Source organism: Sprattus sprattus (assembly GCF_963457725.1).
Source record: "Sprattus sprattus genome assembly, chromosome: 1".
Taxonomy (NCBI): Eukaryota; Metazoa; Chordata; class Actinopteri; order Clupeiformes; family Clupeidae; genus Sprattus; species Sprattus sprattus.
This window is the reverse complement of record NC_137920.1, coordinates 56360950-56379047: the sequence shown is the minus strand read 5'-3', so window position 1 is coordinate 56379047 and position 18098 is coordinate 56360950. Positions and strand designations below refer to the sequence as shown.

Below are 18098 nucleotides of genomic sequence, written 5' to 3'. Positions count from 1 at the left end.
TTTAAGGTTACCTTTACCATAAAACATGTAAAATTATACTTATTTTTTAAGTAAAACTGCTTATCCTTACCCCTAATCCTGAAGTATAATTGTTGCATACTGTTACTGTAAGATGTTATATTGACTGCTGCCATTAAAAGAAACACATGAACATCATAATTAATTTCAGTGTTTGTGTCCCCCCCCCCCCCCTAATCTGTAAACCTAGGGGAAACACACTGCCTGCGTATACCCTGGACGACACCACTGGTTGTATATAATATGTATGATGGAGTAGTATGGAGTATCTGCTGCCTCTCTATGTAATTATTGTGCTGCAGAGTGTAACATACTGAAAACTAATCCCACTGGCCTTGGTCATATAGCTAATAAACAACCTATCTATCTATCTATCTATTTATATATATATATATATATATATATATATATATATATATATATATATATATATATATATATTTAAGACATATTGATTACATCATACTGGTAGATAAAGCGTTGAGGCTACTATACTGTAAGTCGCTCTTGATAAATATGTAATGTAAATGTAAATCTAATATAAATGTCAAAAATACAGTTAAACTTCAACTATTCTTCAACGATATCCAGTATATTCTTCAAACTTGGGAAACAGGTATGATAAGGGTTACTGGCAAAAATCGTATTGTTGTTGTCGTAGTCTACATAATTCATCAGTGGTTGTCCTACATTCTTAATGCTACGGCTTCAGTGTAATTTCTATGACAGAAAGACACGCATTATTCATAAACGCAAAGTTTGACCTCGCAAACTTTCCGTATGTTTGTGTTGGAACGAGACCGATGGAGCTCGATGGAGACCGAGGACGAAGATGGCGGAGGAGCTAGATAGAGTACGAATATCCGCTGCTGAGCTACGAGCAGAAGCTACAACGTTAGTCACACGTCGAGAACATGTCAAAGGTAAGAACTGTGTTCTGCAGGTTAAATCATCATATGGCGATGATGACCACTGTGAAGTTACTTTTTTGAAGTTAAACTTCAATGCAAGAAAGTTGCTAGCAAGACAGCTAATGCTAGCCAGCTAACGTCAGTTACCCAGGTTGCACTTTAGCCTACGCTTTAGCGGACCAACAAGTTAGCTAGCTGTCGCTAGCTCCCTTTGAAATAGCTTGGTAGCTTTGTGCTAAAGTTAGCAGACTCATGTGGACTCTGCCGCGTTTGTTTTGAAACTCTCGCCACGAATAGTATTCCTCCCTCCACCCCATTACAGCGAGGTAACGTTACAATTAGCAAAGTTAGCCCGCGATAGTTAGCCTATCGCTACATGTTTACTGTTTACTTCAGCATAGTGTTGATTTGTGTAATGTGTAGCCAATATTAGCTATTGCCATTTATGTTGACGTTGTTTTCTGCAGTATAACAAACTGCCATTTTGCGTATTTTGTTATGAACTCAAACCCACAAACTAACTCAGCTGTGGGAAATAAAAGTTCAGGCTAACTAGCTACCTAAACATGTTAACAGTAGCTAGCTAGCTAGCTTATTGCATTCCATTAAGTTGTTCAAACAACAATAACCAGCTAACTAGGTATTTGTTATTGTAACGATATCTGAGCTACACGGGTTGTCTTTGAAGTCACCTTAATGGACTTACCCCTCGCAACATCTAAAAATCCTGGAGGAGTTTAACACCGAACTTAGTGAATTGCACATTCTTGAAACGAAACTCAGACCAACTTTGTAACTAGAGCTAGGTAGTTACAGAAGCTGCGTATCAACTTCCTGAAACTTAGAAACCTGTGTAGCGTGCTTTTTAATCAGCCCAAGGAGAAGAAGGTATAACTATGTAACATTACTTATTTATTGGTAGCATAGTTAGCAAATTCATCTATCTGTTTTTAGCGTTAGGTAACATAATATAGTTATGTGGCCATCCGGAGCATCCAGTGTTCACTGAACATTTAATGCCCTACTGTACATAAAGTATACTTGTTCTAGATTACGGCTTAAAATACTTAATTATTCAAAGAGATGGTTGGAGATTGTTATGGTTGTTGTTGTTGTTGTTTGTATATATTGTAGGGATGCACGATATTGAATTTTAGCCGATATCCGATATGCCGATATTTACAAGCTCATTTTGGCCGATTGCCGATGCCGATACCGATATATACACCTCAGCTTTTTAATTATTAAAAAGTCTCTCCTGTACTAGAATTAATCTGTTATTATGCTAGGGTATTGCTGTAAATACAGAACATTACAGACTTTATTTGTATCATTTTAGACACAGACATTCACTCATGAAACTGAAATGGTTTCAAATATGGCAGATTTATTTATATTTTCACGTCACAATTTTCATACTTGAACCAGGGTACCCGCGAGGTCTTAAAAACTTGAAAAAGTCTTAAATTTAGTATTGATAATTTAAGGCCTTGAAAAGGTATTATATTTTGTCAACCGGTCTTAAATTTCGTCAACAGGTCTTAAATTTCGTTCATCAAGTCCACATTTGTTTATTGTTCGTTGTGACAAAGAATCTTAGTACACCCAAACGTCGCATCCAAAATACAAGGCAACCTGTATATGACTCTGAACTGGCTGAGATGCTGACACGATATAGGATAAAACTAGCTAACGTATTCACTAGCTGCGCTAGCTAGCTAGGCAGTTATCTAGGACACTGCCCTGTCAGGGACAGGGTAATGCTAGTTAATAAGCGTCTGCTATCACAGGCAACAGTGGAGCGGGGCTTTTGGGTGATTAAAGAAATTGAAACGTTTAACATTTAAGAACACACTGTTGTACAGGGATGCAACAACAGTTTCAGCGACTCCCGTTTTTTTCACGGCAGTTTGGGTGACTTGATTATAATTTCATCAACACTAATTCTGGATTGACTCCACCAAACATCAGCGATTATTTCCCAAACCCTCGAAAGCTGTTGCAATTGAGATTTTAACGTACTTTCTGTTTGAAGATAAGGTAGCATAGTGTTGAAGAATGGGTTAGTTGAAATTGGACAACTTTAAATTCATATATGAGATTGAACAACATAAACCCCTATACAGATAAAATAAATTAACAAGGATAGCAAAACCGATTGAAAACGGCAGAAAGGCGTGCATGACAGGACGTCAGATCAGTGACACAGGCAGTTTTTTCCCCATTATATGTGAAGGCTGAGATATTCATAACACTTTATTCAGTCTTACTGGTGGTCCTTTTGTAATACCAACAGGTGCACTTCGTTGTTGCTATGTACTGTTCTCACTACGTGTTTAGCATTACATCGCATAACTATGTTTCTTGATAACAGCTGTTGCCATTTCCACGAGAGGAACATTTGAATGATGTCAAAGTATAAGTCCAATACTAAACGGTGTTTGTTTCCATAACAACAATACAAGTAATATACATTCAACAGCCTATTTTGCTACATTTTTGCTACATCTTTTATTTGGCATGTTGGTGAGGTTATTATTTTAGAGGACCATTTCTCAATGGTTTTGTTATTTAATGAATGTTTGTTTATTAATAACTTATTTTTAACAAATAACTCAATTATAATTACAAAGAGGGACATTCGCAACTCTATCACAACTTCCACTTGCTTCCGCAATTAAATTGCAACAAACACCTCAAAAACACAGCAACTTTAATGGAAAAGCTCCCGCTATAATAAGTTGGCTGAACTCATCATACTGGATGAACAGATTGCTGCCAAAAGCGCAGAGCTCCAAAGGCTGTAGGATCTGTTGTATTACAACCGCACACAGGTTCACCCACAGACGTATCCAGACACGCATGCACACACACACATGTGTACACACAAACACACACTCACACGTCCACCCCTCATAGTTATTGTTTTAAATGGTTGTCTTATGATTACATTTTTTTTTTTTTTTCATAAAATTATGCATATCAGGAAAGGTGCGATGTTGGTCTTAAATTTCATCTAAAGTGGTCTTGAAAAGGTCTTAAAAAGTCTTAAATTTGAGATGAAAAATCCTGGGGGTACCCTGTGAACAGTACCTCCTTGAACTCGAACAACTACACTCTGGAAATGCAGCTTGGCTTACTTGGCAAGCTAACATTGGTTAACTGACTTACAGTTTAATAACGTCCCTTGTAGGATTTCTAGACTAATCTATGTAATGTTATTGCCAAGTTAGCTATATAAATTCCATATATGGAAAAGTAAGCCATGTTCAGATAGTGTGTGCTCATGACATAACGTTTCACGTGGCATCAAATGAGGCATCATCAACTTCTCTGGTGTCACGTAGCATGCTTGGCTAACTTGGCAAGCTAACCTTGCTTAACTGACTTACAATTGAATAACGTCCCTTCTAGGATTTCTAGACTAATCTATGTAACGTTATTGCCAAGTTAGCTGTATAAATTCCATACTGTATATGCAAAAGTAAGCCATGTACAGATAGCGTGGGCTTGTGACATAACGTTTCACATCCCGTGAAATGAGGTATCATCAACTTCTCTAGTGTCACGTAGCATGCAAGCTAACAAGCTAGTGTTGTCTAGCTAACTCCGTAACTTATTAACGGCTATTAGTGCGACAGGTAATGTTGTAAAGCATGGCACGCGGGTGGTCTGCATCTATGCATGCAACCTACGTTATGGCCAAGTTGCATCTCCTCCTCCTGAAAAGTTTTTGACAAATAGGCATTTTGTCATCATCCTCTGATTCTGTGAAGTACTGCCACACAGCCAACGCTCACGTCACACGTCAACTTATCGGCCAGGAATATCGGCAGAAATTTTTCATATCTGCAGATACCGATAATTAAGTTTTTAAGCCGATATCTGCCGATACCAATGTCGTGCATCCCTAATATATTGTTTTCCATTGCTCTTCCTCAGCCTTTGTTACACAGGAATGGACTTTGTTTATTTCAGTGTTATATGATAACGAATTGACATTGATATATTTAAGGCTCTTGCAGTAAATTGCCTGTTGCAATGTTTAAGAAACAATAGACTGTCAAACTAACCCCCAAATGAAAATGGAAGGTGTGAGCACTAGATGAGTGGCATCATCTAGTGAAATTGTTCATTCCTTGCTTTCACCCGGTCTGTCTTTAAACAAGATCAATCATTTTCTTTCACCCAATTACATTTAAGCCTTTTAAAATGTTGTTGAATTTTTTTTACTCAGTTTCGTTGTCTCGCTGTCATTGAGAGGATTTTTGCAAAAGGCTTTTGTTATGTTTGCATGTTTTTGTGTTAGAATTTAGCAGGGCTAAATGTTTTTACTGATTTCCAGTTTTGCATTTAATTATGATGCTGGCAAAGTCATTAGTGCATGTAGATAGTATTCAAAGCATGTAACAGGTGTAGCCTCCAGGCTGTTTTCCTTTAAAGCAAGGATCAGTGCATGCTTAGCACTGTTGGTATATTAATCTCGCATACTATTTACATTTAGTCATTTAGCAGATGCTTTTGTCCAAATCGACATACAAATGCGTGAACAGTCACACTACAAGCAAAAGAGACAGAGTTTACTAGGCTAAATATGAGTAATACCGTTGCAATCAATATTATTCAACCCCCATTGCACATTAGGTTTATTGGCAAAATATACAATTTCTCAGCTGTTTGCAATTAACAAATTACGCAAGAATTGTTTACGTAGTTTAATGAAACTTATATTGCAAGGGTTTTATCCAAATTCAACACAAAATGCTATATTGGTATATTAATCTCACATAATTTGCTAGGCTAGATATGAGAAATTGGGTAATTTAAAATTCTGTGTTTGCAGTGGCAACTTGCAGTGGGTAGATTTCAGCCCCATTGTAATGTTTCAGCTTCTCTCCTTCACCCATGCTCCCATGCCAATTAATAATGTGCTGGACAATAATTCATTTTTTTCTTTCTGCAGATTTACGAGAAGATGGCAAACGGCAGAGACAGCGGGAGGTAAAGCATCCGGATATACAGCGCTACCATCCTGGTGCGGGGCACAGACGCAAAGAGAGCGTAGAGGCAGACGACTCACTGCAAAGCCCATCCCAATCGGACCTTACTCCATATGTGGATGAGGCAATGTCAAAGCTGGAAACGCCAGCCTTGGGGACAGTGGGATCTCACAGTAACCCCAAGCCCAGGGTTCACAGGGATCCGAACTGTCAGGCTGAAGAAATGTCATCTACTGAGCAACGATTATTGGAATCTGTCCTTAGCAACAATAGCACTGAGAGCAAAGGCACAGAAGTGTCTGGCAGGAAGGGTGCTGGGAAGGAAGCACAGTGTTCTGACCCTGGGACTCGAAAAGCACGCAAGCCTGACCGTCAGATATACCAGGCCGGAAGCCGCAGGTCAAAGGATTTCAAAGACTCTGGTCCTAACAAGGAGCCAGAGAAGGGCACCATGGATGTAGAGCACTCTGGCCCGAGCAGTGAGATGGAGAAGGGGAGTAGGGAGGCAGAGCTAGGCCACACGGACGAGAACAAACAGGAGTCGCAGCCTGCCGGAAAGCCCAGGGACCCAGAGGAGAACAGAGGCTCGTCTGAGGTGCAGGGGAAAGGGAGGGATGAGAAAGGAAGGGATGAGAAAGTAAGGGATGAGAAAGGAAGGGGCAGGCGAAGCAAGGACTCTAACAGGAGGCAAGAGCCAGGGAAGCAGGGGAAAAGAGACGGAGGGATGTCAGGTGTGTCCCATGAGGACCCAGCTTGTGTGGACACCTTGCTGAGCAAAGTGGGGAAGTTGAGCATGGTTGACTCTCGTGAGATGGAGACTGAGGGAAAGAGGGGAGGGGATGGCGAGGAGGGAAAGAACAGGAGGCGGAAATCGGGCAACGAAAGCAGGAAGGGTCGAACTAGTGTGGGTGGAGCTGAAGTGACCACAACGCCGGATGTTGGCGGCAAAAAGAAGGAAAAGGGAACCCGCCGACCAAGAGGAGGGGAGAGAGCGCCCCAGGCGGACTCTGCGAAGAAAGACCCTGTGGAGGCAGAGAAGGGGAAGAGCGTTGAGATGGCACCAGAAGCAGGCATGCTTAGACAGGCCAAGGGGAAAGATCATCATCAGCAGCAGCAGCAGCAGCAGCAGCAGCAGCAGCAGAGAGATTCGGACAGGCCACAACCTAGGGACAACAGGTTTAAAAAGAAGGATGGCGATGCAGAAAGGGTCACAGAGGAGGGTGACCGGAGCAAAGCAAACAGGACCAAAGCAGTCACGCCATCGAAGCGATATTCCAAATCGGACATCCGGCGAGGTAGAAACCGGACTTGCAGCACCAGCTCAGCCAGTAGTGGCACGAGCCTTGATGGGCCACTAGAGGGCAATAGGCGCAGAGCTCTACCTGGGCGTGGGGGGGTTCGGGATCGAGTAGAGGTTGGGTCCAGGGGATCTGCACTCCCCAGCTCCGCTAGCAGAGCAACGGGAGAAAGGGGAGATGGAAGAAGGCCTAACGCCAACCACCAAAGGAGACGGACTAACAGAGACATCTCTTCCTCTGACTCCCATGATGAGTTTGGTTGGCAGAAGGGGCGTCCTCGGAAAACGAGAGGCAGTGATGAAGACTGGAGCCCAGAACGGACTCCGGAGAAATCGGGCAGGGGGCAGAGAGGAGGCTCCGTCGGTGGCAGAGGTGGGATCCTGAGAGTGGCAGTGAACAGGCAGACCGGTTCTTCCCATGCCGTCCCGGCATCCGGTGAAGACCAGCCGAGCAGGAGGCAGAGTGAGGGGCCTCGAGGAAGAGGCAGGGGCATCCTGGTGCTGCCAGCTCACACTGACCTCACCAGGTCCCCCGAACCGGGGCCCAAGCTCTTTGGGGGATTGAAGTGGGGCAGAGGAAGAGGAGGTCGTGGAGGCGGCACTAGGAGACTCTGGGACCCCAACAACCCTGACCAGAAGCCTGCCCTGGCTGTCCGCAGTCAGCTCTCCCAGCACGGCGTCGCCCAGCACCCCCTATACATGATGCCACACGGTGGCTACGGCCCCCTGCAGTTCCTTGACACAGATGACGAAGTCACCGGAAGTCCTCCAGTCCGCAAGGGGGAGCACTTCCAAGGCCACCCGGCCTCAGCCATGGCCTACTACAAGTTCCAAAACTCGGACAACCCCTACTGCTACCCGGTGCCCGCCGACGCCTCTGGCACTCCCCCGCGCTACGCCTACCCCTACCCCGTGCCCTACTCTGGGGATGTCTACCCGTCACCCCCCTTCTACAACTCCTACGGGCCGGCCGGGCCGGGGATGGTGTCCGGGGGGCCTCCGCTGTCTCCGGAGGAGGCTGAGGAGCAGGCGAGGGGGGAGCTGGGCAGGCTGCTGAGGTCGGTGGTCTCCCAGGAGCTGCAGCTCAGCAACCTGCTCTCCCGCGACCACATAAGCCTGGAGGGCCTGGAGCGCATGGCACAGTTCAGGTCAGTACTAGGGCTTACTCGTCCATAATATTAGGCAATCAGGTAATTGATGTTTTCTTTTTAAAGCCATATGATGTCTAATGTGATGCCTCTTACATTTAGTAATACAAAAATAAAAAAAAGAGTTCAATGACTAGAGTTTAGAGATTCATATTTTACAGTTATGTTTTTCAGTTTTTTTTCTTTTTAATCCATAGTCTGTCTAATGTGTTACATAATGTAAGGAAGAATGGAATGCACATAGGCAAACATGCGGCTTAGGTTTATTTTGCAAACTTTTGTCCATTTTTGTCCATTCCTGCATATGGCTGTGTTGGTGTTTGAACAGAGCACAGCAGTCTGTGCTGTGATATCTTACCCTCTGTCGCCATAGTTTGTGGCTTATAGCTTTGTGGAAAGCAGTGCTATATATATATTGTGTGCTGTTTGGGGGGAATATTAGCATCAGTGAAACCAAATGGAACTTGCGATTCCTGTCCAATTAAAGACGTGGGGTTACTGCTTATTAAGTTAATATATTTATTGTGATCATTCAGCACCATTTTGCAAGAGAAGTTGATGTAACTCCAGTCAGTCTGCAGTGTGCCTAACTGCCTATTAAGAATGATTAGTGGCTTGAAATGGCTTACAGATAGATAGAGGGAATATTAGCATCAGTGAAACCAAATGGAAGAATTATTACCAACTTAACTTGCGATTCCTGTCCAATTAAAGACGTGGGGTTACTGCTTATTAAGTTACTATATTTATTGTGATCATTCAGCACCCTTTTGCAAGAGAAGTTGATGTAACTCCAGTCAGTCTGCAGTGTGCCTAACTGCCTAGTGTTTAGAATGATTAGTGGCTTGAAATGGCTTACAGATATTATAGTGCATGTCCACAGGTGTGTAGCATAATGTAGCTGTGTAGCATAATGTGTAGCTCTAGTGTTTTTGTATTTATATCCATGTTACCAGTAGTTGTTGGGGTAACGCTTAGGTAGGTGTGGCTTGATATTTTAAGTGTAAGCCTAATTTGAAGAGTAAGTTCAATTTTTCTTCACTTCCCACATGTTATTCCAGGGCAGAGCTCTTGGCGATGTACGAGCGAGTGATTCTGACCGACATTGAGTTCTCCGACTCTCAGAATCTCGACCAGGCACTGTGGAAGAACGTGTTCTACCAGGTGATCGAGCGTTTCCGTCAGATGATGAAGGACTCTCCCACGGACACTCCTCCTTATGTGCGCAACATGCTCTTCACCGTACTGGATGAGGTGTGGTTACATGCATGCATGACACGTACACAAACTTACACACTGCAAACATACACTTACTGTACACACACACACACACACACACACACACACACACACACACACACACACACACACACCTCTCTCCCTTCCTGTGTCAATGATTTTCATGTATAAAATGTCCAATAAAACTAAACCCACACAAAATACTTCTTTGTTACATTGTGTTACACTATGTTATGTTATATGTTGTAATATTATATTTAAGCAATAAGGTTCGAGAGGCAGTACGGTATCGTCAATAATGTACTTGTTCGAGGGTTCCCAATGCTATTTGTCTGTTGCATAGCAACAGCCACACAAAGGGGGACTATTATCTCTTGGCTACTGAAATGCGATACACAATTATTGGTGACTAGAACTTTTTTGTGCTGAAAGGCAGCTTACTGTTTATAATTTAATTTTACTTAATATTTATAAAGTGACTGGCAACCGTGTTATAAAAGCAATAAGGTACTCGAGTCAGTACGGTATACGGCTGCGCGTCAGGCCTAACAACACCCTCGAACAAGTACATTATTGACTATACCGTACTGCCTCTCGAACCTTATTGCTTAAATATAATATTACATCATATAACATAACATAGTGTAACACAATGTAACAAAGAAGTATTTTGTGTGGGTTTAGTTTTATTGGACATTTCATTATACATGAAAATCATTGACACAGGAAGTATAGTAAATGTACGACCTGTTTTCATCTACCTGAGCGTTCCATATCAGTGCGCACTCAAAAAAAAACCTGAACCAAGATGGCAGCGTGTTGTGGGCAATGTAGTGGGGAATGTTTCATGTGAATTAAGCCATCTACACGACTTTTGATATGTCTACATTGACTTGGTTAGTTGTTTCTGTGCTACACGAATGTTGCAGAGTATTGTAAGTCTTAACTGAAAGTCTCGAACAAGTACATTATTGACGATACCATACTGACTCGAGTACCTTATTGCTTTTATAACACGGTTGCCAGTGACTTTATAAATATTAAGTAAAATTAAATTATAAACCGTAAGCTGCCTTTCAGCACAAAAAAGTTCTAGTCACCAAACATTGTGTATCGCATTTCAGTAGCCAAGAGAAAATAGTCCCCCTTTGTGTGGCTGTTGCTATGCAACAGACAAATAGCATTGGGAACTTCACGTCTGTTAGCCTAAAAGTTTGTTCATGATTAGCTAGGAGATCGACATTGATCTCGCACCATTTTGTTCATTCACATTGCTCATTTTATAAAGTTTCCATTAAAATAACAAAAACTACAATGGGACACTTTCAACTTTGTTAATATTTGTTTATATTGATTTGGATATCGCCACTAACTCGCATGTGAGCGCTACGTTATACTAATTAGCAGCGAGGCTAGCTAGCTAGCTACTATCTGTTTGAATGGGTTTTTGGTCTAGGGTTAGCAGTCACCTACAAATAATATTCGAGACTTTCAGTTAAGACTTACAATACTCTGCAACATTCGTGGAGCACAGAAACAACTAACCGAGTCAATGTAGACATATCAAAAGTCGTGTAGATGGCTTAATTCACATGAAACATTCCCCACTACATTGCCCACAACACGCCGCCATCTTGGTTCAGGTTTTTTTTTGAGTGCGCACTGATATGGAATGCTCAGGTAGATGAAAACAGGTCGTACAGTTACTATATCGTTGAATATAGCACACCCCGGAACTCACTCTCAGAATGGTGGATTCCATCTACCCGTGTTATTATTCCATCTACCCGTGTTATTATTCCATCTACCCGTGTTATAATGTATTATATTGTCTTTAATCAGAGGTAGTGGTGTGAGGGAGGGATTAGAAAAAATAGTAATAGTGTAGGCATCCCCTAGCCTGACGATGTCATACTCATAATTCTAGTCAGAATATGAGTCTGAGTCTGCTCCATTGAGCTGTGATTATGGGGCGTGTTTCAACGAACCAGGAAAGAAAATGCCTCTTCGCTCAATTGGATACCTAGAACTAATCAGAGCAACGTAGTATGACCATCTGATACATTAAACTTTTACCAGAATCCGTAGGAAGGACGGCAAAAACATATTTTCGTCGACAAATGCCTTAATCGCGTTTCTCTGTTCCTCTTTCAAAATGAATGCGCCGTCAATATCTGTGAGATATGCTTGATCACGTTATACTATACGTTTAGCAGCGAGGCTAGCTAGCTACTATGTATTTCAATGGGTTTTTGGTGTATGCGTTATCAATAACCTAAAAATAATGGTCTAGAAAGCTTTAGTTAAGACCAACAATATTCTGCAACATTCGTGTTGCACATACACAACTAACCAAGTCAATTTAGACATTAAAAAAGTTGTGTAGATAGCTTAATTCACATAAAATATATATCTCCCACTAACAGGCTCACGAGACGGCGCCATCTTTGTTGGATTTCGAATCTACCGCTTGATCAACTGTCCATCATCGTATAAAGCCCGCCCTGGCACTTTGATTGGCTGTACTGTTTTCTACCAGGAAAAATGTCTCCCCAACGGCCGACGAGCCAGACCGAACTTCCCGTCCACATTTTTTTGTGGGCGGAGTTCGGGCTGGTATCCAGGCTAGGCATCCCCAGTTATGATGTGTGAAACCAACCTGTTGGTGACTGAGCTGTTCTGTGGTTTTGCCTGCAGGGGGCAGCGTTCTTTGATGCACTGCTGCAGAAACTCCAGACTGTGTTCCAGTTTAAGCTGGAGGACTACATGGACGGCATGGCCATACGGGCACGTCCTCTGAGGAAGACGGTACATTAATTAATTTATTTATTTATTCATTCATTCATGTATGTAGTGGCAACCATGAGATCTATGTGAGCAAGCATTTTTTTGTGTGGTTATTAATGTGTGTGCATGTGTCTCTCTTTCTCTTTCTCCCACTCTCCCTCTTGTCTCCCGCGTGTGTGTGTGTGTGTTCAGGTGAAGTATGCCCTGATCAGTGGTCAGAGGTGTATGATCTGTCAGGGTGACATCGCCAGGTACAGGGAGCAGGCCACTGACTCTGCCAACTACGGCAAGGCCCGCAGGTCAGACTCTCTTACAGACACACACACTGAGAGTTGACTCCATTTGAATGTTTGTATATCATGACGTAGATTGGTCTCAAGCGGTTCTCCCTATGTCAGCATCGGCTTTGCAAGGTTTAGGATGATTTTAAACAGTAAATGGCATGTTGAACCATTTTTAACCCACAATGCAGATTTTGTCAATTTTCACCAGCATTGATGTGTTTCATCACAGTTCAGTCATATTATTTATCATTGAGTTTACAATAGACATGTGCACTCACTCTATTAACTTATTATGTGTATGTTACACAGCACACACACACACACCCACGTATACACAAACCCACGTATATACAAACCCATGTATACACAACCCACTCATACGCACACACACGCATACACACTAGAGATGCGCGGATGGGCTATTATTTCATCCGCAACCGCATCACAAAACGCATGATCCGTCCGCTATCCATCCGCACCAATTTTTTTGACCAATTTTCAAAACCGCACCCGCCCGCCATCCGCCTGTTGTTTTTAGGTATAGGCGCTGTGACGCGAGGCTAGAAAGTTCTTGCCTGTTCTTGAAAGGAGACTGATCCAATGCCGCAAAGATATTTAAAGGATAAAGCCCCTAGTATGAAAGCCTATTGGCTATGTTGTAGCCTATCCCCAGAATATTATCAGTGAAGTGACGTCTGTCTCCGATCGATGCACAGGGAGAAACTTTAAAATAGCCAAGCACATCGGCAAACCTGACCTTACCATAGGCTAGTAGGCCTACACTTTTTTATCATTGTAATAAAACGCAATTTGGTACACCATTTTAATATGGTAATATAGCCTACTGTTTTTAGTTTAGAAGGAAACGCAGAGTCTATTAATTCCGAAATGTAACCGCATTGTAGGCTTTATACTGTAACAACCCCAACACTTGCCTGCTTGCCTTGCAAATCAAAGTTTTCCGACTATTTTTCTTACCTTCTTTCTTAGCTGGTGATGTTACTGAGCTAGAAGTTTAACTTGTTCATCTCGTGCTGCCAATGCCCAATGTCACTTCTGAGTCAAATCACTCCATCATCTCTTTGAAATTCCTTATTCCACGAGTGGTAGGCTACAATGACTGGCTGTTTTAAAATATAACTAATAGCCTAACGAAACAAAATAACCCAGGCAGTTTCATCTACGACACGTTAAGGCTTCTTCCAATACTGACAGCTGACTCATAGCTTGCAGGTTTGCGGCGTTGCAAAGAGACACGACAGAGACGAGACACACTTAATTTAAACTTTTGCAAAGAGACGCGACAGAGACGAGACACACTTAATTTAAACTTTTTTGCTTCCTTTGTTTGCTTTGTATGCATACACGGAACAAGGCCAATTTACTGCCTGATAAAAATTTGATTATTTGAAAATGTGCTTGGATGTAGGTAACGACATTTAACAATGTGTATATATTTTGAATTTCGTTGGGTAAACCGCCACCCGCCCGAATTTAATTAAAATATAATTTTTTGTCACGTCACCCGCCCGATCCGCGGTTTAACCGCGGAGTCCGCGGGTACAACCGCCAACCGCGCATCTCTAATACACACACGCACACACACACACGCACACACACACACACACACACACACACACACCAACCCACATGGAAATCAAATCCTCCTTGTTAATATCCGTCACTGGAACATAACCAGCCAGATCCCTTCCATTGCCACCTGCCTTCCGAGGTCCCCGATAATGACAAAACAGCTGATAATGACAAAACAGCCGATGATGACAAAAACAGCACAAAGTGTGCCGATCACTCATCTTAGTCCCTGTCCCCCTCTTCCTGTCCTGTCAGTAGGAGGTCCCCTGAGAATAACACTATCAAAACTGTCCCGCAGTACAAAGTGACCAAACTGTGGTTAACCTTCACGGCTTCCTGTCTTTGTTTCGCTCTGCAGTTGGTACCTGAAGGCCCAGCAGATAGCCCCCAAAAATGGCCGCCCGTATAATCAGCTGGCCCTACTGGCTGTCTACACGGTGAGTACCACACGCATCACACGAAAGGGACCGCAGACACACATTCACACCTGGCATGTTTGCAGCCACCTACCTCATGTGCCACCAGGCATTCTACTGGGCAGTTCGGTTGCATCGGCCAGCATTGCTGGCAAAAAAGGTTATTGTGGTTCTGTTTGTGTAAATGTGCTCCGCCGACTTTTTTCATTGGCTGTGTGACCCATTTGGCTTTTTGAAGTAAATATAATTTCCTCTTAAAGTGCTTCTCTTAAATGTATTGTGGGTAACTACCGGTACTTACTTTGACTATTTTTAAAAACACTAATTGCTACTTTAAGTTGCCTCATTTTGAGTTAATTCGATTTTTGGGAACAGGCTGTTTTTACTCTTTCAGCTTGATGCTGTTCAACATCCTCTTGACTTTTTCTTTCTTCTCTCCCTCTCTCTCTCTCTGTATTTCTCACTCTCTGTGTGTCTCTTTCTTTCTCTCTTTGTGTCTTTTTCTCTCTGTGTCAACCCCCCCGTGACCCTCCATCAGAAGCGTAAGCTGGATGCGGTGTATTACTACATGCGGAGCCTTGCTGCTAGTAACCCCATTCTCACGGCTAAGGAGAGCCTTATGGGTCTGTTTGAGGAAGCAAAGCGCAAGGTCAGTCTGTTTGGACCCTCGTGTGTGTGTGTGTGTGTGTGTTTAAGGAAGCCAAGCACACGGTCAGTCTATTTAGACGTATGGGCAAATGTTGGGGGTGGATCGCATTAGCATTACCAATACTAAGATGGCTCGCTTTCCTTCTAAACTGCAACTTGATAAAACTTGACGGCAGCTGCAGTCACCAGTGCTGTTGCAGTCATCCCTCCGCCTGCTTGTGCAGTGTTCACTTGGCCGTTCACATGCTAGTTGTTCTAACCCTTATCAAGACCACCACACAAGCAGAAGTTACTGCACTGTTAGATCCCACAGGGAACGCTGCATGGCACTTCATTGGGTAGGCCATGGAGAGCGTAGCATACTCTGAAGCTACTTCTGCGGTTTCCGTGGGAACAGATATTCTGGGAAAGATAGCGCTGGTAAGAGTGGAACTGAGGAAATCAGTGTACTGTGAGTCAGCAGCCCAAGCCTCCTGTTGTTTTTTGCCAAACTGAAGGAGAGGTAAACATGAGTGTCATGAAAAAAACGTCCAGATCATCCTGTGTCTGCTCCAGAAAGAGACAAACACAGTACAACCGCACAAACACACAAACTACACACGTGCTCACATTCACACTCAACATGTGCACTCACTCACTCACTCACTCACTCACTCACTCACTCACTCACTCACTCACTCACTCACTCACTCACTCACTCACTCACTCACTCACTCACACACACACACACACACACACACACACTCACACTCAAAGCTGGGTTCTTCGTTTGTAATGGAACGGACAGACAGGGACTTGAAGCTCTTATTTAGTCCGTTTCTTAGGGCGGCAGCAAACCCCAGAGTGCATCCAGCCTCTGACCCCTGCCTGACACGCCGTGTCTGTGGTAAAAAAGCTATGTTATAGTCTGGTAAGAAAAGAAAGAAATGATGTCCATTTTGAATTCTCTTTTGAAAAAAGGAATGAGTGGTGAGGTGTATGTTCTTTCCAGCAGACTGAGAACTTGGTTTTAAAAGTGGAGACTTCTCTGTCTGCTTCTCTGGCCTGCAGGCGGATGATGTGGAGCGGCGCAAGCAGCAGGAGTCTGAGGGGGCTTCTCGTGGGGTGCGGGGGCGAGGTGGAGGGACGGGGGGTGGGGGTGCAGGAGGAGCAGGAGGAGCAGGAGGAGCAGGAGGAGGAGGGAGAGGCAGCATGGATGCCACAAGGGAGGAGATATGGATCCGACCGAGCCGGCAGCCCAGAGGTTCCTGGGCCGAGAGCGAGTCCGGAAAAGATTCCGATCTAGACGGAGAGCTGGGAACACTTGGCTCCAGAGATGTGAGTAGTGATTTGAACGAATGCTCGCAGCACACACAAGCACACACACACACACACACATCGAACTAGACACACTGTAAAAGAGTCAAAACTTTGAGTCAAATCTAGTGTTTTTTGTATCTGCTGTCTCTGCACGTGAAAAACAGACACTAACATGCAGCGCACACACACACTTGTTGTGCAAACACAGCACACACACTCTCTGACAAATACACACACACACACACACACACAAGTACGTGCACAGCCTCTTGAATGTCTTTTAAAGCTCATTGTGTCGTCATGGTGCCACTTCACTGTCCGTCTCATCTTCCTGTCAGTTGTGTCCTGCTTCATGTTGTATTATGTACGATACCAGAGGGTTTGTGCTATGTTCTTTCTAAGGGTGTGTGTGTGTGTGTGTGTGTGTGTGTGTGTGTGTGTGTGTGTGTGTGCGTGTGCGTGTCCATATGGGGCCTGTAGTCCTTCAGTAGTCTTGTGTTTGGGATTGTATAGTTCAGATAATGGCACTTACAGAATGGGCTTTATTGCAACCAAGGGTTTATTGCATCCATGTCTTAGTCACACAGTTGTATACGTGTGTGTGTACACACACACACACACACACACACACACACACACACACACACACACACACACACACACACACACACACACAGATGTACACACACTCTTAATGAGGTAGTTGGATGTGGTAGTTGGGTGAATCACCAGCCAAGCAGCTGTCATCCTGTTACCGTGGATATTCGCCCACGTCAGTGCAAACACATTCCGATTAGAAAGTTCTCATCCTTCCTGGCCCTCGTCACATGTCCCTGTATGTGTGCACGTGTGTGTGCACTGTGTGTGTGTGCACTGTGTGTGTGTGTGCGTGCGTGTGTGTGTGCGCGCGTGAGTGCGTGTGCCTGCGCTCGTGTGTGTGCGTGCGTGTGTACGTGTGCCTGTGTGTACGTGTGTGCGTGTGTGTGTGTGTGCGTCGACATTGTGAGATTGTAAGATGTGTCTCCTGTACCTGATGTTTTTTTTCCTCCTCAGCTTCAGAAGAGGTTTATCCTCAGTTTCCTGCACGCTCATGGGAAGCTCTTCACTAAAGTCGGGTAAGACACGGAATGTTACAGTAACACTACAGTATGGGATGTAGGGTGGTCCCATTATATGAACATATTGGACGGGCTGGAAGCACTGTTTCCTCTGACAGGTTTCCTCAAGGACTCCTTTAGTCACGGACAAGGATAATGTTAGATCATTTGTGTGCTTGCAAATGATTCCATTGTTGCTAAGCCTGAATCCTTCAACTTCTTAGCCACTTCTGATTCTAATCCCGCTAGTTTGCCAGCTTGTTGTTCTCCAGATAACTTGGCGTTTACACCACATTTATTTTGTTCACTCGTAAGCTCGTCTGACTGTACATTCACTGTAGTATCAGAGCGTTGTTGTTTA

General features: G+C 43.6%; 1 protein-coding gene across 1 annotated transcript in view; it reads left to right on the top strand.

Moving 5' to 3' along the window:
• Positions 1-798: 798 nt before the first annotated feature.
• Positions 799-18098, top strand: part of smg6 (SMG6 nonsense mediated mRNA decay factor) — a gene marked incomplete at its 5' end in the record, with an annotated part of 34077 nt that continues 16777 nt past the window's right edge. The window contains 10 exon segments of the mRNA XM_080848480.1: positions 799-840; positions 842-941; positions 5893-8374; positions 9436-9628; positions 12311-12421; positions 12593-12699; positions 14636-14714; positions 15232-15342; positions 16392-16658; positions 17694-17755. Of these exon segments, the coding sequence (XP_080704606.1) occupies positions 799-840; positions 842-941; positions 5893-8374; positions 9436-9628; positions 12311-12421; positions 12593-12699; positions 14636-14714; positions 15232-15342; positions 16392-16658; positions 17694-17755 (3554 nt within the window).